This window comes from Piliocolobus tephrosceles, chromosome 5 (assembly GCF_002776525.5).
Source record: "Piliocolobus tephrosceles isolate RC106 chromosome 5, ASM277652v3, whole genome shotgun sequence".
Classification (NCBI taxonomy): Eukaryota; Metazoa; Chordata; class Mammalia; order Primates; family Cercopithecidae; genus Piliocolobus; species Piliocolobus tephrosceles.
Window position 1 is genome coordinate 18,950,906 of NC_045438.1, and position 24,348 is coordinate 18,975,253.

General features: G+C 44.0%; 1 protein-coding gene across 1 annotated transcript; it reads left to right on the forward strand.

Annotated features, from left to right (window-relative positions):
• The first annotated feature begins 672 nt into the window (after positions 1-672).
• On the forward strand, positions 673-3,645 carry LOC111550264. The gene has a single exon (XM_023223557.2). It carries the CDS (start codon positions 2,515-2,517, stop codon positions 3,013-3,015), a length of 501 nt encoding a protein of 166 aa, XP_023079325.2. The 5' UTR covers positions 673-2,514; the 3' UTR covers positions 3,016-3,645.
• The last annotated feature ends 20,703 nt before the right edge of the window (positions 3,646-24,348 follow it).

The following is a 24,348-nucleotide window of genomic DNA, read 5'->3' on the forward strand; positions in this document are numbered from 1 at the left end:
CACATGCATGGGACTGGCCCCGGTTCCTGCCACACTGGGAGGTGGCCTGTGCAGAGTTGTCATATAACAGCCCTGCCCAGGGGAGGGTGGGACGTCCTGGTTTCACATGGGTAAGATTCTTTAGGGCAGGCTCCCTACAACACTTAGCAAATAAATAGTATTTATTCATGTGCTCATCCAAACATTTGTTGCCCAGTGCAAATTCACTAGAATCATAGCGTCAAACAGCTGGACAATCCCTCATCATCACACGTAGGCTTGAGGAGTCCCAAAGCTGATGTCAGCACGATGATGGATGGATGGATGAGAGATAATTAGATAATAGATTAATAGAGACAGATAGATGGTAGATAATGATGATAATGAACTTAGGTATAGATAGACAGTAGATGTGGATAGGTAGGTAGGTAGATAACAGATTAATAGAGATAGACAATAAAGATAATCAATTAATAGGTAGAGATAGATGAGAGAGATGACCCTGGCTTTATCATTTATTACTATCATTTCGACAAGGCAGAGACCCCAGCCCATGGAGAAGCTGTTGGTGGTGTGGCTGGGGTGTGCAAATGTTTATACACACGTGTGTTTTTGAGGGGGAAGAGAGGAAGGAAATGGGGAGAGGAAGGAAGAAAAACAACGGGCCAAAGCACCCAGGACCGCCATTCACGGGTCCACGTGTTAAATAGGTGGTTATTTGGATAGATGCTGCTGAAAGCTGCTGCTACCTTCCCCAGGTCAGGAATGAAACACACAGGCCCTGGTGGGGGCTCTGGTTTTTTCTGGAATTGTTCTGCTGGAAACTGTTCTCCATGAATTGACAGCTAATGAGACAAGCAGTCGGAGCAAATGAAGGGCAGTGCTCTCCTCCGGTGTCCAACCTGTGGGCTCCTCCTAGGCCGAGGAAGCTCACTGCCCAGGCTGGGACAGACCCCCAAACAAGGGGAGCTGACAGCTCCACAACCCTCAGCCCGTGGGGACCGAAGCAGGTGAGTCTCCACCCAGCCTCTCTCCTTTGGACCAGCATGAACTCTGGAGGCGTCTGGGTGCAGCTGCCTCAGACCCTACTGTCTTCAGCGGGGACTGAGGTTGCAGTTTAGCTGGCTTTCCTGCTCCTACTTCCCCGGGTCCCCCTCAAAGGAGCCGCCTGCACCCCTGTGCCACCTCACTCTGGCTTGGCCCTGCTCCTCCAAACCACCAGGCCTGCCCTCCCTTGTCCTCACAGATCTGACAATCTCCACAGTGCTGTGCAGACTTCAGCTCCAAGAAGCTGCAAATGATCGAGATAAAATCCTTTCCTGAGAGTGTCATGAACCGTGGCCTGTTTGAGGGCAAAAGAGGAAATGAGAACCAAGACAAGCCAAGACTTCCAAGTGAGCCCTGAGACACCTCTTGGCTGGCTGGGTGGCCAGAGATCCACCCTGCAGGAGCCGCACCGAGGCAGGTGGGCCACATCTCCCAGCAAGTGGCACACAAGAAGGCTCCTCCCAAGAGGAGGCATCTGTGGTCTTCCCAAAGCTAAGGCAGCAGGTCCAGGAGCACAGCCAGTCACTGGCCACCTGCAGGCCTCTACACTGCAGACCTGGCCACGCAGGTGGTGCCCATGGCCCCTTGCAAGTGGGCCCAATGTGGTGGAACAGGCAGAACCTGGGCAATTGTCCTGCACTCCTGGCCAGCCAGTGCGTGGATGCTCCTGCCAGGCAGGACTGAGCCACTCCCAGTCTGGCCAGTGCCAGACTTTTCTCAGATCCAGCCACGCCCTCTCTGGACACGGTCTGGACACTAGCAGACCCAGCAGGCAGTTGCCTCCCCTGGCTGGCTCTGACCTCCCACAGCACAAGGAGAGGATGCACTGCACTTCCAGGCATCCAGGCACTGAAGGTCACTGCTCCGTTTCTTTCTGCTACCACTAATTCAAAACAGGACAGGGAGCAGTGAGGCAGCAGCCAGGAGAGCTGCAGACCCCTTCACCCGGTTGCTGGTGGGCTCCATCCAGCCGTACCACCCACACATGCCCACCTCCAGCTGCCTCGGCCCAGCTGCACGGACGGACTCAACGGCAACCACTGCAGCAGCTCCCAGGTGACTTCTTACAGTCAGCTGAGCTTTGCTTTGAGTCAGCGTGCACGGTTCCCAAACGTCGGTGGTGATTTTTGTAAGTGAGGTGGGAGGTCACCACAGGAAGTGGGGAGGCATCCTCCCTTCCCGCTGTTTCCCGCCTTTTCCTCCTGGCCGTTGCCTTTCTATGTTGTCCTCCCTGCTGCCTGCCCCAGCCCACACTGAGCAGGAAGGCGGGTGTGGGCGGGGAGGGGAGTGGAATGGACGGAAGCAGAAAGGGTGGTGCCATCGTCTCTGGCCTAGCTTCTATTTGATCATTAGTTTCAATTCAAGAAAACATTCTTTAGAGGGAATTTTAAAAATTAATCACATGCACCTCTTGAGTTAAGAAAACCAAGTGTCACAATCGTTGTTACCATGCAGGTGAGAGGAGAGAGGACGGGAAAGTGAAGGGGCATGAGAAAGGTGGATGGCACTGAGCGTCTATATATAGCCGCGCACATGCTGGCCCTCCCAGCCCACAGCCCCAGCGGCATCTCCCCCACCCTACAACGTGGAGGTGGACATTGCCCCAAGGTGAGGAGCACGTCAGGGTGGCTTCCAGGTTCAGCTTCTGGCTCAGGCCTCGGCCTTCATGTGCGCATTCTGCTCCAGAACATTCCTGTTCATGCGAGGTCGTCATTCACTGGTGGCCGCTTCCGTGCACTTCTCAATGGCAGTGCTCGGCACGGCGTGATGCTTCTGAGTTGTAGTTTCTTCAGTGTGGTTCCCACAGCCCCTCCCGAGGCGGAGGATGCTGCCAAGGAAACCGACTCAGCACGTTTGCTGGTGAGCTATGGAGCTATCAGTGAGGTGTGGATTTCTGAGGCCTCTGGTGGGAGCCTGAGTGAAGGCCCTGAGTGTCTAGACCAGCCAGAGTGTCTGAGTATAGGTCAGCAAACGTGGGCAAACGTCTAGGAGGTGGTGTCCTACAGGGAGCCGAAGGCCCGTGGGACATACCAACTCAGCATTCCGCTGGAGGCTATATAATCAAAGGGCAAACTTTATCATGAATGCAGGATGTGCACAAACTCACACCGCCCTGCCACCAATAGGTTTGCTAACAGACATCACTCCCTAGCTCCGGGCTCCTTAAAGTTATCTGCTTAAACAATCTAGCCCCTATTGTCCAAAAAATGCAAGCCTACTGTGAACCAAACGGCAGACTGACAACTACCCAGCAATCACCCCCCCTTTCTCACTATCTCTTTTGCCTAATAAATATGGAGGGCTGTGTACAGCTCAGGTCCCTGGTCCACTAAAGGCCAGGTGCCCCCGACCCCTTCTTCCAAATATACTCTTTTGTCTCTTGTCTTTTATTCCTGCTTTCGCCCCCGTTTTTTCAGTCCAATAGGTCTGCAACAGTGTCCCGAGGGTATGAATCCTGAAAGACAACTCTCCACTAAGCAGGTATTTACCAAGTTAGTGCATGTTTCCCGGGTATTAAGGGAAAACAGTAACATGTTCTGTACGGGGGTCCCTGTGCTGTGTTGCACGAGAAGAGAGTGTGTCTTTTTACTTTTTTAATGTGGCTCAATAAAATTTTAAATCACATATGTGACTCTCATTGTATTTCTGTTATACAATGTGCTTTTTACCATGTCAAAATATCCGGTGGTTTCAGTCAAACTGGTTAGTTAGCACCATGTTCAAGAAAAACTCTGCTTTTAGGAAGGTACTAAATGGTTGGTTGGTTCTTTTAATGGAATCATATAACCTGTTATCACTAATTTGGCTGCAGAATAGGAGTCTGGGGGTTGGCTATAATGGCCTCTGAGGTCTTCTAAGCCTTATAGCTCTGTGATATTAAACTTAGTAAAAAGATGCTAAGAGATTCCTAGATGACAAGCCAGGAAGTATTTGCAGCCTCATAGAGACAACTCAGCCGCTGTGAAGTGATAAACGTCTCCTCCGCCAGGTTAATTCGCAGTCTCCTCCGCGAGGCCTCGGTTTTGGGTCCAGTGGTCTGGCTCCAGTTCCCCATTCCGGGTGGGAGCTTTGCAGGCATGGGTTAGTTATTCAAGTTCCAGGTGCCTGGGTGACCCATTTTTAACACGGAAATAGCAAAAGTCCCTGCCCAGTGATATCAAAGGGTAGTGATGCGAGACAAGAGAAGTGTGAAGATGCTTTGTAAAATTCAGAGTGCTAAATATTGGGGCTTTCCCCCTCTAGGTAGAAAGTTATAGAAGAAGGTGGCATTGACTAAGAAACAAAATAATCATATTAATGAATAAGGCGGGAAAGATTTCTGAGATTAAATAAAATTTTCATAGATTGATTTTTTCAATTCCATATTTATCATCAGAGTCAAGCAGAACTCAGAACGGATCCTTATGGTTCCGAAAGTGGCCTTCCGTGGCGTGGAGTTGCTGAGCAGAGGTCTAGCTCTGCGTGGGTATCCTGCTGGGTTACACCTGTTTAATCTTTGCCTATGTTTTGCCCAAAGAGTCAGCGTGTGAATTTATTTATGAGGAGAACGACTCAAATTAATAACGAGGTGTTTTGTTTGTTTGTTTTTTTAATCTTTGGAATGTGCCACATCAAGTTCTGCTCCATTTCCTGGTGATTCAGATTCTAACGATGACCTTCACTCTCCCAGAACTTATGCCTGTGACTGGCAGCAGGCCCTCTTCGCCATCCACAGGAGCGGGCGCTGCTCCAGGCACACAGCCAAGGGGGATCAGCCCTGGGGAGGGGGCCGCAGCGCACCGCCGCCTGGCGTCTTTCTGCCCCCGTGGGTCCACACCCCCTGACACCATCTGGCTTCCCTCCCGACAGCCCAATGCAGCACACAGATGGCAGCGTTTAGTTTCCACAGTGATGAGCGAGCCAGGGGCCTCCAGCCAGTGCAGGGTGACCCAGGCAAGCCCTCAGAGCCTGGCGTGGCCCGACTCTGGCTGTGCAGTTGCCCCTGGGTTGTCCTGACTGACATCGCTGGGTCCTTGCCTCTGCTTCATTTGGGAATCCTTTGTTGTTCAGTGACCAGTGAAATTGAGAAAATAAGCAGTGTGCTGATGTCATGGAAACAGTATATAGCAGCTAAAATACACCAGCTTTCCTGTTTTTCCGGGCCCATATGCTACCAGATCAACCAATCCACGGCTTTGAGTATCAGTTGCCCACAGCGGGCTTAGCACTATGTGAGAGGCCATGAGGAGGGAGGGAGGCAGGTGTGGTCACCATCCTTTAAAAATTTACATGTGAGACCAGGAAACACACCTAGCAGAAACAATAGGAGTAAAACTGAACAAAGCAAAACAATGCCAGGATGAAGTTTTTGAGAAAAGACTCTTTAGAGGAGAGAGGACTCCCATCTTACCCCCTCACTGGGAGTGCCTAATGCCTAGTGTCAGGGTGGGGCTCTGAGCTGTAATTATCTTTCCTTACACCTACTAGTCCACAGAGGAAAATTAAAAGGTAAAACTGTTCAGATCAACCAGGCGCGGGGGCTCATGCCTGTAATCCCAGCACTTTGGGAGGCCAAGAAAGGTGGATCACTTGAGGTTAGGAGTTCAAGACCAACCTGGCCAACAGGGTAAAACCCATCTCTACTAAAAATACAAAAGTTAGCCGAGTGTGATGGTGCGTGCCTGTAATCCCAGCTACTCAGGAGGCTGAGGCATGAGAATTGCTTGAGCCTGGGAGGTGGAGGTTGCAGTGAGCCAAGATCATACCACTGCGCTCCAGCCTGGGTGACAGAGAGAGACTCTGTCTCAAAAAACAAAAACAAAAACAAAAAACCCTGTTAATATTGGGTCCATTTGCCCCAAGAACAGTTAAATTATTTAGTAACAAACCAAACCAAGTTTAAAGTTATTTCAGTTGGCAAGAATTCTAGCAACCTGGGTTGCCAGAATTTGTTCACTTGGGTTCACAGGTCAAAACTATGAGCCATTCTAGTTCATTTCCTTAAAAAAAGAAAAACTTTAAAAAAAAGAGCACAGGATAGCTTAGGAAATCACAGGGTTCCAGCTGCGAAGTTGGGCAGAAGCTCCTGGGCACCAAGGCTGCAGCCACACAGAACACGCCAGCTTGGCTCTGATGCCACCAGCTCCAGCCACACGCACACGGCCAGTTGCATCCTACAAGTGTGCACTGCCACACCTCCAGCAAATATTTCATTATTCTAACCATATCCTCACACTTTATTTGGTTGGCAATATTGGAGACTAAACTGCTTCATATAATTTATCTTTCTAAATAATGGAAATTGACTCCTTTAAAAATTTTAAACTATTTTAGATGGCCTGTAATATATGAAACTTTTTCTTTACATTCTTCAACAAATAGCAGTTTAATGTGTGTGTGTGATTCAGTGTGAGTGTTAAGAAAGTAAATTTTAGAGCAATTATATCATTGGGTCCATTGAATTATAGAAGGATTTTTGAACCCATATTAAATGTTCCCAGGCTGTAATTGCTTTAACTTCTATATTTCTTCTTACAGTTTTTCTTCTCCTCCTCTTCCTCCTCCTTCTTCCTCTTTTTCTTCACACTTCTTGCTGTACTTTCCATCAAATCTTAGGATAAGAAATGGGTTGGTTAAGTAATTAGAAAAATTAAAAAAAAACCCTTTTAGAACAGAGAAAACAATAAAGACGTTAGAGAAAATATCAAAAGAGTAATGACTTGTTGCTGATGTTAGAGACCCTCCAAGGCTCGGGGTTTTTCTGACCCCCAAACGCTTGTCCTTACCCGTGTCCTGCCCTTTCCCTCTCCTCTGATCTTCCCCAGTACCATCAACACATGTTTCTATCACCTGCAGTCTTCAGTCCTGTTGCCTTCCCTCTCCCTCCTCTACCAACACACTTCCCAATAAACACCTTACACTTTCCTTTTCTACTTCTTCACTTTACAATCACACTGTACAAAACTGAAATTTCACTCCCCAACCCCACCAGGAAAGAAATGAAATTTACCAAACACCCCTCCAGTGGAGAAACTGCCCTCGCTGAAGGTATTCACACAGCTTCCTAATTGATAAATCTGGGCCATACAATTCCCATTTCAAGGTCTTTCTTCCACATTTGGTACAAGTGACTACCGCCATCTTGAAACGGCTTCTCTCTCCATTCCACACAAATTCTCCTTTCTGGATTTCTTCCTGTATCTCTTCTGACGGATTCTTTGCCACACTCTTTTATGGCTTTCTCTTCTTCTGCCTGCTCCGGAAGTGCTAGGATTTCCCCGAAGATTAATCTACAATCTTCTTCCCACTCCATACTGACTGACAAGTGTTATTAACGCACAAGGGGCCCTATTTTGACAACTTAATCCTCAATGCAACGATGCTAACAGGCAGGACCTTTGAGAGGTGATCAGGTCATGAGGGCTCTGCTTCATAAATGGATTGCTGTCGTCATTACATCTAGGGAGTGGGCTCCTGAGAAGTGAATGGGTTCAGCCCCCAACCCTCTCCCTTGCATTTCCACCTTCCACCACCCGCCATGGGATGTCAGAGCACAGGGGCCCTTGCCAGATGCCGGCAACTTGATACTGGACATCTCAGCCTCCCGAACTGTGAGACATAAATTTGTGTTCATTGTAAATTACCCTGTCTGTGGAATTCTGTCATATTAGCATGAAATGGACTAAGACATCTGTTGAGAGGTTATGGTTTTGTCCATCTAATTTGTCATCTTTACCTGTCTCTTTGCAAATACGATTCTCCTTGTGGTCAGGCCGGAGCCAGCCCTCTGTTGTGAAGAAGCAGTGGGGAGACAGGCCTGAAAAGATGGAAGTACTGGGAAAGGGAAGGGCATTGGAAATGTTCCTGAAGACACCGCCGCTGGGCCTGTGGAGGATGGGGCAGGTGGGTGGGGATGCTCCCCTGGGGTGCTGACGTCTTCACATTGTTCAAGGGGCACAGAGGAGCAATCGGGTATTTGTCGAGTCTCTCTTTGTCCAGGGCTCGGCCTCTTTGGTGGTGGTAGCAAGAGCTTAATTGTTCTACCTGCATCCCTGAACTGTACTTTCATGTATCTACCTGCCTGATAGACATTCTCCCCAAAACCCCTGCAAGCAAATTGAACCTGCTATATTCCAACAGCACCCATTGTCTCCTCACCTTCAAAAGGCTCTAATTCTGTGTTTCTTATCTTTAATAATGACATTACCCATGACCTAGCGGCCCAGGCTGGGACCCCATAAGGTCTCATCTCCTCCTATTCTCTGTCCTCTTATTCTTCACATCCTATTGTCACACAAGTGAATCGGCCAGGGTCCTGGCAGGACAAGGTGGCCCACTTAGAGGGTTTAACTAAAAAGAGTTTTATGAAGGGACTGTTTACATGAGTATGGGCAGGGCTGAGGGAACACAAAAGAGAAGGTAAAATGTTGAAATTTGTTCCTAAGACATGTCTGGATAAGCAGTCCAGAGACCGAGAGCAGACTGGTAACAGCCTGGGGTAGAGGGGTTGGGGGACATGGGGAGCGGCGACTAAGGGGATATGGGTTCACTCAGGGGTGATGCTGGAGAATGTTCTAGAATGGATGGTGGTGATGGCTGCACAACTCTGTGAATGTGCCAGACACCAATGAATGGCACGGTGTAAACCAGTGAACTGCATGTACATGAATTACATCTCAAGAAAACTGTGAGAGTGGTTTACAGGGAAGAGGAGGAGGCATTGGCAGCATTCAGACTGAGCAGTAACAGGGACTGAGGAGCCAGCAACCTGTGGGCATGGAGGCACAGGGGAGGGACCGGTGGTTCTGAAACCTGGAGCCACCTGCCTGAGGGTCACCCAGGCCAGAGAACAAAGTTATAGCCAGACCCAGAAAGCCAGGGAGTAAGCAGGAAGAAGGACCCCACGCTCCTTCCCCCCGTCCCCCAGGCTCCGGCCCAGACCGTACTTCCGAATCATAGGAAAGGCAGGCTCCTGGCCTTGGCAGTGCCAGCAGAGGACAGCAGCCAGTCCCGAGCCCTGTTGGCTCAGAAACTGCACATGGCCATCTCCCTGTCTCTACTGTTACCACCTTCTCAAGACCCCCATGAAATCAACCCTGTCTTCAGTCTCTCAGCAATCCACATCTCCTCACATTGGGGAGACTGTGGTGCTGGGGTGGGGAGCACGTGCTCATCAACAGGCTGTTCCCAAGAGGAAACGCTGACCCAGAGTGGCCAGGTTTCCCAGATTGCAGACACAATTAAAAATAATAATAAAAGATGTGGCCGGTCAATGCTGACCAGGAAGCTAAAGCATTTCTACAGCCTGAGGGCTGCCTATTGGCTACCTCTGCCCAGTGAGAGAGCCGGGGCGCAGGAATGCAGGGCTCCTGGACCCACTGCCACCTGCGTCCTAACGGGTCCTCTTGGGTAAGCATTGTGCTGGGGAAGAGAAGGAGCCCAAAAGGGGACATAGAGAACCCCAAACACAAAGCTCCTGCCTCCCGGGGGATATAGCTTCTGACTGCTGACCTGTGTTCCTTTAGGCTGGTAGCAAGAATCTTCAGAGCTTTGTCCCAACCGTTTACTTTCCTCTTTTTTTTTCTTGAACCCAGAACCAGTTGCCTCTTGTTGGGCTTTGTGGGGTGGCAGATGCACGCCCGGCTTGTCCTCAGCCCCTGACTCTTCTCTCAGGCTCTTGCCATGCACAGTGTCCACGCAGCCCCTTCGCTGGCCGCGGTCGCCGTCTCCATCACAAGTAGAATGAGGATGCTGGGCCTCGTGGGGCTGTGCCGAGGGCGGTGGCTTCTCCATGAAGGGCCCATCTGTGGGCCAAGAGATCTCAGCGTGTGGCTTCCGTCCTCTCAGTCCCACACGTGGCAGTCCTGAGGTGTCCTTGTCCTGCTCTATGCCGGGCGGGCCCTGTACCCCACTCCTTGTGCACGCCATGGAGGTCAAACCTGACCTTTGCCCCAGAGGGAGACATTATCTCAATCTCCCAAGATAGTGCCATGCGTTGATCTTCCCCGGGCCCACCTGCAGTCCAGCGTGGTGCCAAAAAGAAAAGCAATCAAAGGAGGGCAGAAGGAGAGAGTGTCCTGGAAGCATCCTTGCGACCCGCACCTCATCACCTGCTGCAGCACAGCCTCACGTGAGGCGAGGAAGGCCACATGGGCAGGATGCGAGCAGACAAGCAGCCTCAGTGCCAGGCACACTGGGCCTCACACACACCACCAGGAGCTGTGTTGACATCTCAGTTCCACAGGTGAGGAAATGGCCACGAGGCTCGGAAAACAGCAAGGTCACCCGCCCCTGTCATACTTGAAGAAGGTGCGGTCGCAGGACTGCCTGTCCACCAGAGCTCGCCACCCCAGAAGCCTGAAGTCTTAGGAAGTCAGCGACACTCGCACAGCAGTCAGGACAGGCGCCTGATTCAGTCACCTGCTGCCACCAGGCCCAGCTCAGGTACAGCGGCCAAGACAGCGCACCCAACCACCAGGCGCCTGGAACACATAAAACAGGCTGAAGTTTTGGGTTCCTAGTGTTTATTCCCCAGCAAAAAAACACAGGCATCATCAATGTGGAAAAGTTAGAGACAAGCGGTTTAGATTGGGAAATTTGTCACAGACCAGAAGGAAACTTGAATCTTCTTTTTCTCCAACAAACTGAAGATGACACACAAGGACATATCTTCCGGGAGTAGAGCTTGAAAATAAAAGCCTCCAGAAACATTTCATGGAGACATTTTTCAGAGAAAGTAAACATCAAGGAGAATGTGGTGGTTTGGATTCTTTCCTTAAACAGAAGTTAAAATAAAATGTTTTGACAAAGAAGAAGTGCTATTTTGATCTCCCTGTGAAATTTTTACAAGAAGCTCTGGTAGGAGTTTTTAAACACAGTAAACTCTTGTTTGCTGGCAGTGTTACTGTGTGTGATTGATATTTCATATTGGCAGACAGCCAGCAGGTGGGGAGGAGGAGGTAAAGGTTAGGAGGATTCTGCTCTTTCTTCCAACAGGAACTAGAAACGGAAGAAACTACTCCACTACTACTGAATCTCTAAGCAGAATTTACTACTGACAAGGTACGCATCATCATCAATACAGTGTCAGAGTTCTACCACACGGCTAGCCCGAAGAGCCCATTTTTATCTCTCAGAGCGATTGATTTTCCATTTTTCTTGTCATTCTCTATTCAGAGTCTACTCTCCTATTTCCCATAAACTACAATAAGAAAACAAAGTAAGTTAGAATCATTGAGCAATCATTGAGCATTCTTTAGTCTTTTTTCTTATAAACAGACACTGTACCGCACAACATAGCAGAGTGCTGATAACATTTTAACATGCACTGATGCCAGATATTCAGGCTGCCTACCCGAAAGTGAAAGTTTTAGTGGCTTGTTTGGAAGTATCTGAATAGCTGACTTGAACTAAGAGGAAAATGCTGGAAATGCATTGACCTTTCATCTGGTTGTTTGTTATGTAGATATAATCAGACTGGTATTCCTTTATAATTACAACTACCATCTGAAACTGAAAAAAAAGTTAGTGTTGACAAATACTTACATCCCTTCCCCCAAATTCTTAGTGTCAAAAAGAAAAAAAAAAAGCATATTTTTGAGGGACTGCCATCTGCTGAGCTGCTTGGCAGATGATACAGCCTCCACCTATTCTCTCTGTAACTCTGAAAGGTGAGCGTCAGGACTCTGAAGGCTCCGGGGTTTTACCCTACTTGCAAGCCAACAGGTGGGCCTGCAGTGGTTCCGTGCATGCTGACAGCAGACCTGAGCCCCCTGAGCTCAGGACAAGTAGCTTTATTACTCCCACACAGCAGGCTGTAGGAGTTGTACGTGTGCCTCAGTTCCCCTTGCTCTCCAAGTCCAAGGGGGTGAGGTGGAAAGTCCCAGTTGGATCCTGCACATCTGGTGGGTGTGTGTCACAGCTGACAAAGTCCAAGCTTGGGAAACCCTGTTTTTTTATGATGGGCTGCAAGCAAACCTGACCTTTGCCCCAGAGGGAGACATTATCTCTGTCTCCCAAGATAGTGTCACAAAGGGCCGTCGATGACTTTGCACACATGATGAGTGGCAAGCGGAGACGCATGGAGAATTAGCTCTCAATGGTGGGCAATGTTATTCCACTTACTACAGATTCATAAAGGAAGCACTTGAAAAGGTAACCAGCCTGCTCAAGTCACAAAGCTTATTAAATTGAAGAATCAGAATTCAAATCCCGGTGGGTTTGACTCCAGAACTCTCCCCTCTGTATCTTACAGCCAAATATAGTTCTCCACATTACAGCATGATTAATCAATATATAAAAGGCATTATGGGCCAGGCGAGGTGGCTCACGCCTATAATCCTAGCACTTTGGGAGGCTGAGGTGGGAGGATCACTTGAGGTCAGGAGTTTGAGACCAGCCTGGCCAACGTGGTGAAACCCCGTCTCTACTAAAAACACAAAAATTAGCTGGGTGTGGTGGTATGCGCCTGTAACTCCAGTTACTTGGGAGGCTGAGGCATAAGAATCACTTGAACTGGGAAAGTGGAGGTTGCAGTGAGCCGAGATCTCACCAATTCACTCCAGCTTGGGTGGATCACTTGAGGTCAGGAGTTTGAGACCAGCCTGGCCAACACAGTGAAACCCCATCTCAAAAAATAATAATAAATAAATGAGTAAATAAACAAAAGGCATTATGACCACAAACTCCTGAATTTACCACACTGGCACCTTGAATATTTAGAGTGTTTCAACAAATAACCTATTATCACCAGCCCTTTAACCAGGCCTCGCAATCTGGCATTACGCATTTTAACCTCACCCCACAGTCTAGCAATCTGCATTTTTCATACGCAGAGCATGAGATATGGAAAGTCAAATCAGAGCCATTGCCCCTGGAGGGCACAGCCTCTGTGTGCTTGGCCCCATCTGGGAATACAGGGCAGAGCAGGGCCACCTCTGTTGCAACTCACCACCTGTTCAAACCAGGCCACCCTCAATGCCGTAGTGTATGGTACTTGCATTTGGACGCACTGTGAATTTTTTTTCTTATAAAGACAATAATATATTCATACATTTTGATAATACGGTAATTTAATTAAGAAAAAAATCGGGTTTCTGAGAAAATTTTATGTCATTTTTATGTATGCATTTCTGCAGAAATTTACTAGAAAATGCTTTCTAAAATTGTATTTAAACTTAAAAGATTATAGTTTATTTCTAGAGATAGAAAACAATTTTACACAATTGAAATGTATGATTTTTATTCTCAATGATTATTTAGTGCTAAAATATTTATACCATATGCGTCCATTTAAAAAAAAATAGGAGGGGAGTGAAATGCCAAAATTAAATGTCTAAAAAAGGATCAGAAAGAACAAAGTAGCCACATTTTTGCTAAATCTAACCACCTCAAGAAGTGAAAGCCACAACGGGAACCACTCTGCCCAGGAGTGGCACGGCTGTATATAGAACAGGATTTCATTTGCACATTGGGTAAAATCTTGTTCTCCAGCTTTACTGAGGTACAGTTAACATATCATAAACTGCACGAATTTGAAGGGTATGATTTGTTGAATTTTAACATATGCATGCACCCATGAAAACATGATAAACAAGATAATGCCTCATGATCGATTGCAATTCCTACTTCTCTCCCTTCCCTGGATATATGGTTTGCAAATATTTTCTTTTTTTTATTTTTCTTTTTTTTTTAATTTTTTTATTTTTTTTTAGGTGGAGTCTCGCTCTGTCGCCCGGGCTGGAGTACTGTGGCCGGATCTCAGCTCACTGCAAGCTCCGCCTCCCGGGTTCACGCCATTCTCCTGCCTCAGCCTCCCAAGTAGCTGAGACTACAGGCGCCCGCCACCTCGCCCGGCTAGTTTCTTGTATTTTTTAGTAGAGACGGGGTTTCACTGTGTTAGCCAGGATGGTCTCGATCTCCTGACCTCGTGATCCGTCCGTCTCGGCCTCCCAAAGTGCTGGGATTACAGGCTTGAGCCACCGCGCCCGACCGCAAATATTTTCTTCAAGGCTGAAGTAGAATCCTGATAGCTCAAAACAACTAAGCCACAAATATTTCCAAATTAAAGCTGCTAAGATGGCTGTGAAATTTTATATTATTAATTGGTATAGAAAAGCGTATCTTGATATGCTATATTCCATTTTTAACTAAAGCTGTTCAATTTGAGGCTTATCCCAGAAAAATACTTTATATTATTTTTGAAATTATGTTTAATACTTTAAGAACAATTTTCTATTGAATAAGAATATATGTCAGAAATATTAATTGTACAACTAACAAAATGCTGCAGCTTGATTTTTTTCCCTTCAGCAAAAGGAACCAAGATGAAAATATTTACATCTAGAAAACGTATTATAAATGTTAACACCTTGTTAAGCATATTGAGTAGGGATAACAAAGTCTAACACTGTCCTGTCCTGTGCAATAGAATTGATATACTTCAATCGCATTACAGAATTCATGTTAATTTTTTCACTTTAAAACAAAAGTCAGGCTGCGTGCAGCGGCTCATGCTTGTAATCCAAGCGCTTTGGGAGGCTGAGGAGGGAGGATCACTTGAGGTCAGGAGTTCGAGACCAGTGTAGCCAATATGGTGAAACCCCTTCTCTTACTAAAAACACAAAAATTAGCTGGGTGTGGTGGCATGAGCCTGTAATCCCAAGCTACTTGGGAGGCTGAGGCAGGAGAATGGCTTGAACCCAGGAGGCAGAGATTGCAGTGGGCCGGACTGCGCCACTGCACTGCAGCCTGGGCAACAAGAGCAAAACTCCATCTCAAAAACAAAACAAAACAAAATAACAACAACAACAAAAGTTGTACTACAACATAGATGAGCCTTGAAAATATTATGCTAAGTGAAAGAAATCAATTACAAAAGACCATATATTTAAATTTGAAATGTTAGATGAACTGAACTTAGTCTTAGAAAAGTGAAACTTACCAATATTGACACAAGAAGTAATCGATTTTAAAAATTCTATAAACATTCAGGAATTATCTGTACTTAAAGCTCTCCCAATCTGACCCCACCCATCCCCCCACAAAACAAAAAGTCCCAGCCCAACTAAATGTTTAAGAGAGTGTGGGGAAGTTAGAGAATCAAAAAGGGTGGGCACTTCTCAGCAATTTTCATAAAATCAGTACAATTTAAGCATCAAACCTAAGAAGGACATTATAAGAAAAAAATAATAGGTCAATCTTCCTTGTACATATATATGTAAACTTTATAAATAAAATATTAGGAAATTAAATATAGCAATGAACAAAAAGGATAATGCATCACACAATTTGGGGCTTATTCTTAAAAGTAGTGTCAACATTATAAAAGAAAGGAAAAGTAAGTAATCATACAATTGATAAAGAGAAAGTATTTTTAAAAAATTTAAATTCATTTATGTTAAAAAAAAACTCTTAGCAAGCTAGGAATTGAGTGGAACTTCATTATCATGATAGAGAGTACATGTTTAAATAGCTAGGAATAGAAGGCAACATGATTATTATAGTAAAGAGTATTTTTAAAAACACATTTAATAGTGAAATGTTGAAACCTTTCCATCTGAGATTAGGAAGTAAACAAGAATATTTTATATCACCACATTTATTCAGCATTAAAATAGTAATTCTTGCCAGTGCAGTAAACATATACAGACTGGCTAAGAGATAATAAAACTATCACTATTTGTTGATAATATTTTGATGTAGAAAGCATAAATTATTAGAATTAAGAAGTTAGTTTAGCAGCGTTGCTAGACACAGGTGAATATTTTTAAAAATCAATTATATTTCTATGTATTAGCACAGTTGGAAAATGAAATACTAAAAGAGATTCACTTACAAAAGCATAAAATATAAAATACTTAACACTAAAGCTTCGTTAAAAGATGCACAAGGGCTATGCAGAGAAAACTCTACAACATTTTTGAGAAAAAATCAAGATAATCTAAGTTGGGGGGGATATACCATGTTCATAGATTAGAAATGTTATTATTGTAAATATATTCATTTTCCCTGAATTGGTCTATAAATCTAATGCCATCTTGATAAAAGCCTCAGCAGGATTTTCCGTGGTAACTAACAAAATAATTCTAAAATTTATGTGGATGCACAAAGGGCCAAGAAGAGCTAAGAAACCTTTAATGAAAAGAACAAGGCAGGAGGACTTAGTCTACTCGATATCAGAATTTATTATAAAACTTCAGTAATTAAGGCAGTTTTTTGTGCCATGATAAACAAAGAGACCGAAAAAATAGAATAATTGGTGCATACAGACACATACATATAGATATTCCATTTCCGGTAAAAGTAATAGCACTGCAAAGTCGTGGAGATTTCTTTCTTTTTTCAGTAGATGGTGCTTGAATAATTTGGATACCAACATGAAAAAAAATTAAATATAACCCTTCCCTGAAGAGTTATACACAAAAGTTAATTCCAGGTATAGTGTTTATTTAAATGTGAAGGGTCAAATAACAAGACTTTGAGAAAATTATATAAGAGAAAAGCCTTTAGGATTTTGGGATAGAGAAAATTGAATAGGAATAATGCTCTTTTGAGCATTAACCATAAAGAGAACGATTGATAGATTAGACTGTATTAAAATTAAAAACTGTTTTTAAATTTAAGACTAAAAGATAATACTATGAGAGTGAAAAGGCAAGCCACTGAGTGGTAGAGTGGTTATATCAAAGACAAAAAGTCTATAGCCAGTATGTATTAATAGTTTCTACAAATCAATTAAGACAGACAACCCAATAAAAAAACAAGCAAGAGACACCAAAACTTCACAAAAGAGGGGATCCAAATGATCAACAAATATGTGAGAAGATGGTCATTTTCATTAGAAATGGGGAAAATGTGAATTAAGGCAACAGAACATCACTACACATCCACCAAGATGGCTAAAGGCTGACAGTGCTGATTATGAAAATGTAGATTGGTTCAACCTCTTTGAGAATGTGACAATATTTACTGAGTGTGGGTGTGTGCATACCCAAAGCCTCAGCAATTCCATTCATAGGCACATGCCCAACCAACATGGTAGCTCATGCTGCACATCAACACACACCTAACTATTCACGGCAGCATTCTTATGGGCAGTCCAACATTGGAAGCAATCCAAATGTTCACTAACAGTGGACATCACAGAAGCCAAACAATAGGACATGAAACAGCACTTTATATGAAAGAGCTGCTGCCTCACACAACCAAACAGATGAATCTTTCATATATACACAGTCACACTCAATTCTGAGGAAAAGAGGCCAAACATACCCACAAAAATATATGCTGTATAATTCTGTTTTCACAAACTTCAAAAACAAGACAAATGAGCCTGTGATGTCAGGACCACGTTTAACTTGAGCAGGGAGTGAAGGGAGTGTTGGGGAAGATACATGAGTGGGGCTCTGGGGTGTTGGTCATATTCTGCTGTTGTGTTTACACCTGGGTGTGTGCACAAGTGTTCATCAAGCTGTATAATGATGGGACATGCACTTTCCTGTATGTGTTCAACATAGAAGAACAGGAATCAATTAGGTTATCATAATAACTTAATTGTTATGAAGAGGAAAATGGGTAAGGTAGAAAGTACTGCAGAGCTCAGAGGAGAACATACCATCAACTGCCATGGTTGGCCTGGTTTCTTGCGAAGGAAGGAACAGAGGAAACAGAAGAGAGAAAACAGGAGTTATGTTTACAGAAACCTCCCATGAGGAGGCTGAAGGGAGATCTCAGGATGACAACTCATACAAGATACTGAGACCCAGTCCAGATGGGAGCAATGTGACTCGAGAGATGGAATTTTTCACCAGGATTCCCAGTGCCATGGTACTGCCTTCTTCCCCGGAAGACAGCATGCCCAGGTGAGCCTGGGTTCTTGCTTTTGTGTGGACACATCCCTGCCCTGTTCTCAATGCTCTTTTGCCTGCATCAGTGGAGGGTGCCCATTAATCCATCTTTGTGATTTCCCCAAGGATATATAGAGGTGAATTCATAATTATCGTCTATTTCCATCTCAGAAAATACAACTGTAAACTAAAAAATAATGATTCAGCTTTTTCCCTAGAGCTGTTTCCTCAGACAACCTAATTACGGATTAATCCTTTTACCCTAGTGCCCTCCCTAGGAAACCTCCAAATGACTTCAGGGAAATTGCATGTAGTTAATGGTTACTGGATCTTTCTAAGTGAGTTATCATTAAAAATACATAAGGGCAAATACCTAACCCTAACCCATATCCTAACCCTCACCCTCACCTGGTTTGCTAGTAGAAAACCTTGAGAATCATTTTAGACTGAAACACTTTCTGGGTTAATTACCATTGTCCTCCAAGAAAAGCCATCAACGCTGACGTCCATTTTGGTTTCGGCCAAGCAAGTCTCATGTAAACAATTCTTCACTGATAAGAACTGGACGTTTCCCTCCTCTTTGGCGTCTGTAACTTTTTTTTTTTTTCCAAGACGGAGTCTCACTCTGTCACCAGGCTGGAGTGCAGTGGTGTGATCTCGGCTCACTGCAACCTCTGTCTCCCAGGTTCAAGCAATTCTCCTGCCTCAGCCTCCCAAGTAGCTGAGATTACAGGCGCACACCACCACGCCCAGCTAATTTTTTCTTTTTAGTAGAGACGAGGTTTCATGGTGTTGGCCAGGATGGTCTCGATTTCCTGACCTTGTGATCCCCGCCTCGGACTCCCAAAGTGCTGGGATTACAGGCGTGAGCCTCTGCACCCGGCCTCGTCTGTAACTTAATATCTGTTTTTTTTTTTTTTTTTAACTGATATATCTAGGCTTCAAAATTAATATTTTGCCATGTTCACCTCTCATTCTGACTTTTTTTTCCCAACCATTTACAAATATAAAGAACATGGTTAGCTCGTGAGCCATACAGAAACAAGAGGCAAGCGGGATTTGCCTTGCAGGTTGTATTTTGTCCACCCCCGGTCTAGAATAGTAAGGATTTTCTACATATTAATTCATAGTCTAAGGGACCCCAGAAATAGGAGCTGCTTGAGAAGATGTAGTTTGTGGTGTTGAAAATGACATACATCTAAAAGTATTTAGAATGCTTTTAATGATGGAATTCATCCTGCTTTGTCACTCTTTCATACAGGTTTATTCCCAATGCAAAAATACAGAATGCACCCAAATCTGAAACTTTTTGAGTGCTGACATGACATGCAAAGGAACTGCTCATTGGAGCATTTTGGATTTCAGATTTTTGGATTAGGGATGCTGAACTGGTAAATATATAATGCAAATATTCCAAAATCTGAAATTTGAAACATTTTTGGTCCCAAGCATTTTGGATAATGAATACTCAACCTGCCTTACAATTAACAAACCAAACAAACTAAAATCACTAATACTTTGACATTAATCTTTGAACAAGCATCTCTTCATGAATTTACTATGTTTAAACCAATAGTTTTTAGCTAAAACACTTCTCTTACTCATAGTTGAATATATATACTTTGGATATTTTGTCATCTATACCCTTGGCTACAGCTCATTTTAAAATTATATTTTTTATTCTATTGCTACTTCACTATATTTAGACATTGAAATTTAAACTATAATCTTATCTTTATTTAATGGGAAATAATGTATGTATGGGAAATTAAAAGTTAAAAATGTGAAAAACCAATTGTATTATCGAGCTGAAAGGGTTCATTTCTGGAGTCTCCATCCAAATTCAAGCCTAAAATCATAGACAATTCCCTCATAATTATCTTCTGAAATTAATAGTTTAAAAGATGCTAATAATATATTAAATTGCTTATAGGAATTATAACCACAAATTACTGAAACTCCCTAGTACCTAACACTGTTGTTAATAAGGCATTTCTCAGCACATTGTAGGTTTACTTTAGCCTAATGAAAAAGCCATGATTCCAATATGTATTGATATATAACTATTTAAAGAATTTAGTATCTGGCCAGCCCTGTAATCCCAGCACTCTGGAAGACCGAGGTGGGTGGATCACTGGAGGTTAGGACTTCGAGACCAGCCTAGGCAATGTGGCAAAACCCCATCTCTACTAAAAAATACAAAAATTAACTGGGCATGGTGGCAGGCACCTGTAATCCCAGCTACTTGGGAGGCTGAGGCTGGAGAATTGCTTGAACCCAGGAGGCAGAGGTTGCAGTTAGCCAAGATAGAGCCACTGCACTCCAGCCTGGGCGAGAGAGGGAGAGTCCAGCTCAAAATAAATAAATAAATAAAAGAAAGAAAGGAAAGGAAAGGAAAGAATAGCTAAACAATAAATTGGTTTCTTCTAGTCTAAAATGTGAGTTAATATATAATGAATGTATATTTATTAATTTCTTGATACTGAAGTAAATCTCTATTAAACAATACATATAAAAAGCCTTGAAACCAAAAATTGTCATTTATTTCAAAATAGTTAGATATGCAGGTCAAATGTTATTGGATATATATTTGAATAACTTTCAAATTTCTTATTCCAGCCAGGTGTGGTGGCTCATGCCTGCAATCCCAGCACTTTGGGAGTCCGAGGCGGGCGGATCACCTGAGGTGAGGAGTTAGAGACCAGCCTGACCAACATGGCAATACCCCATCTCTACTAAAAATACAAAAATTAGCTGAGCTTGGTGGTGGGTGCCTGTAATCCCAACTACTCAGGAGGTTGAGGCAGGAGAATCGCTTGAACCTGGGAGGCGGAAGTTGCAATGAGCTGAGATCGCACCATTGCACTCCAGCCTGGGCAACAGAATAAGACTCTGTCTCAAAAAAAAAAAAATTCTTATTCTATAATTTCAACTTTTCTTATAATTGGTTGTTTTTAAATTGATTTTTCTTATGAACACTCAATTTAAAATTTTATTTTTAAAAAGACAAGTGTTACTATGTAACAATTTAATCAAACTACACACAGAGCTATGTTTTGCCTCATTAACTATCTTAAAAATAAATATACATCTGTGTCTTTCTTTAAAGACATTATACTTTGGTAAAAATATTAGGCAGAGAAATTTGTCTGCACAGTCCTGTAACTGCAGAAAAATAAAAATAAAATGTTATCTTTGAAATTGCTTTAAGTTTTGTTAAGTTTTCTACACCGAGAAAAATATATCAATATGAAAGGACTTAACACTTAGTGAGCACTACAGATGTATTATTTCAGTGTTCATTTTTCTTTGACAATTCTATGAGGCATCACATCAATCATTTAGATTAAACAATTGAGTTTTGGAAAGATACTTGGCTATTACATGGCTGATGGCAGTTTGACATTTGAATTCAGGTCTGTGTGGCTTCACAGGGTGGAAGGTGAAATTCTGTGTGCTTAGGAGAGGAAAATTCAAACCAGTGTCCAACAGAGATGGTCAGGATCTCAGCCCGAGGCTATGAGAAGGGGTCCTCCGGGTGGAGGGAAGAGTCTAGCCTCGCAGGCAAGGCAGGGAAGCAGAGGCTTGCTTCTGTCAAGAGGAGCCATCTGCCTGGAATTCACGTGGGAGTGACAGGAAATTAAGCTAACAAAAGGGGCTGAGTTGGCTTTGGGATTTCTTTTAGGGTTAACAGTTTATGTTTGGGGAAAGACTGGAATGATTTGTAATGGGAGAGAATGCCACAGAGGACACACAGGAGAATAAGTTGTATGAGACAGAACGGCCAGGATCCGGAGACCACTGGGACATTGAAAATGAAGACAGAGGGAGAGTTAGGGACAGCACTGAGATCAAAGAGGTAAACCCTAAACCAGGCACTCCCCCAGCAACAGATAAGCAGAGGAGGCCTGGGTTGGGGCCTGCAGGAGACAGTGGTCTGGAGAGGGCAGGGGGAGGAACAGCAGCAAAGTGGCAGGTGAACTCGGAGAGGGAAAGCAGCTGGGAAGCAGGTCGTGGGGAGGGAGAGACAGAGCACTTGCCGTCTCCTACCTCTAGAATATATAGGTGAAACATTCACAATATATAATCTACCAAATTCATCATGGATGACTTATTGCAATGAAAACAATTATAATACTACATAGTGCCCCACTCCCCAAAAAACCACAGCAAGGTACTTATTATGACATTGTATGACTTTGAAAGCCTCCAAAGACTATAGAAGTTTACTGCAATATTCTGAACAAATGGAAGCTCTACTGTAGTGCCCTTTAATAATTAAAAATACGCATCAAATGTTAAAATTGAATGATTTTTCTTTTTTTCCAGAAGGGCGAATGCTTCTGTATGGCTTCCCTGACACGCAGGTCTATTAAAAAAAAAAAAAAAAAAAAAAACTTTTCTGGACTTCCTTTTTTCTCATGTACATTTTTAACCCCTGCAGTGCCAATGTTCAAATGAAGAATGAAAACATTTCTATGTCAATGCATACTTGGAGAGCACATTCATATGTCATACTTTAATTTTATCCTTATAACAGCTCTGTAAGGTGGGCAGGGAAGGTCTGCTGCCATCATCATGTTTATTTTTCACATGAGGAAACTGAGTCTCAGACCTGTACAGACCCTTCACTGCCCTACAATGAGTGTAAGAGATGGAGCTCAAGGTTGGGAACTGTGGCGCTTAACCCAAGGCTACTTTCCCTTGCAATGTCTCTGACCACACAGAGTTGATCTCTGTGCTAGTTAGGAATTGGTGGAAACAGTTTCCCCTAGGAGAAAGGAGGTGTGTGACATTGGGAGAGTCTCAAGGTCAAACCTACAAGGTCATGTGAGCCAGTGATTCTCAAACTCAACTGAACATCAGAGTCACTCAGGGAGACTGAGAATAAAAGATTGTTGGACTCGCCCTGAGATTCTGATTCTGTGCGTCTGCCACTGAGTTGAAGGGATGTGTATACTTAAACAGTTTTCTGAAAGTTGAACAGTGTCTTGACATTTGATGACTTTAAGGAATTATTGTCATTTTTCAAAGTGAAAATGATATTAAGAAAACATTTTTAAAGAGTGTCTTCTGAAGATACATCTGCAACATTTACTAATGAAATTATGTAAAGTCTGACTTGTGTTTAAAAATAATCCAGGAGCGGAGGTCGAGGGAAGGGGATAAATGAAACAGGCTGTGACAACTGAAGCCAGGTGGTGAGTGAGGAGTGGAGACAGGGACTTTCTCTGGCATTCTATTCGTATTCGATACTATTCGTATCACTGTGAGAAAAGCTCCCCAGGAAATTCTGATGATCAGAATTTGATCATTGTTGGATCATTGATCTAATCCAACCACATAACTATAATTACAGAGTCTCCTTGTACATTGCCGTGTCTGCGCTCACCTACATTCTAGCTGTATTGCTTGAGGTCACTCGCCTGTTTGTCCTTCTCTGCAGTGGTGCTAAAATCAGGAAATAGTTTTACCAAAACAGGGCATTAGAATATAGACAAGTGTGAGTCATGAGCAGGGGACACTTCTGGGCCTCAGATTTCTCATCTGTGGTTTGTCTCAAACTCAGAGACAGGTTTTCAGATCCCCTCTTGAGTCCACTTTCTTTCCTTCTTTTACAGGAACTTTCTCTCTCAGAGAATTTTCTCCTTTTCTTTCTCAGGTGACTTTTGGCATTTCCTTTTTGAGCTTTACCTTAGAGTTGCGCTATGGGTTATTCAGGTGCAAATTGACCTCCATGTGTCCTGCTTGACACATGAAAGCACTTTTAATTTGAAGACTCTTGTGCGCTTCTTACATTCTGGAAAATTCCCAGCCATGATCTCTTTAATTATGCCTCTCCATCATTCTCTCTAATCCTCTGGAATTCTGACGAGATGAGATTAACTCCCTCCGCCTACAGCTCTTGCTCCTTAAGATCTCTCACTTTTATAAATCTTTTTTCCTTTCCACGCATTTTACTTTCCAGATGCATTTCTCAGCTTTCTTCTTTTCTGCTTTCGACTGGATTTTTTTATGTTCTTGTTTTATTATTTCTGCCAGTCCTTTTTTTTTTTTTTTTAGAGATGGAGTCTCGCTCTGTCACCCCGGCTGGAGTGCAGTGGCACCATATTGGCTCATCGCAACCTCCACCTCCTTGGTTCAAGCGTTTCTTCTGCCTCTGCCTCCAGAGTAGCTGGGATTACAGGCCTACACACCGCCACGCCTGGCTAATTTTGTGGTATTTTTTTTTTTAGACAGACTTTCACTCTTGTTGCCCAGGCTCTAGTGCCATGGCGTGATCTCTGCTCACTGCAACCTCCACTTCCTGGGTTCAAGCGATTCTGCTGCCTCAGTCTCCCGAGTAGCTGGGATTACACGTATGCACCACCATGCCGGGTTAATTTTGTATTTTTGGTAGACGGGGTTTCTCCATGTCGGTCAAGCTGGTCTTGAACTCCCAACCTCAGGTGATCTGCCCACCTCAGCCTCCCAAAGTGCTGGGATTACAGGTATG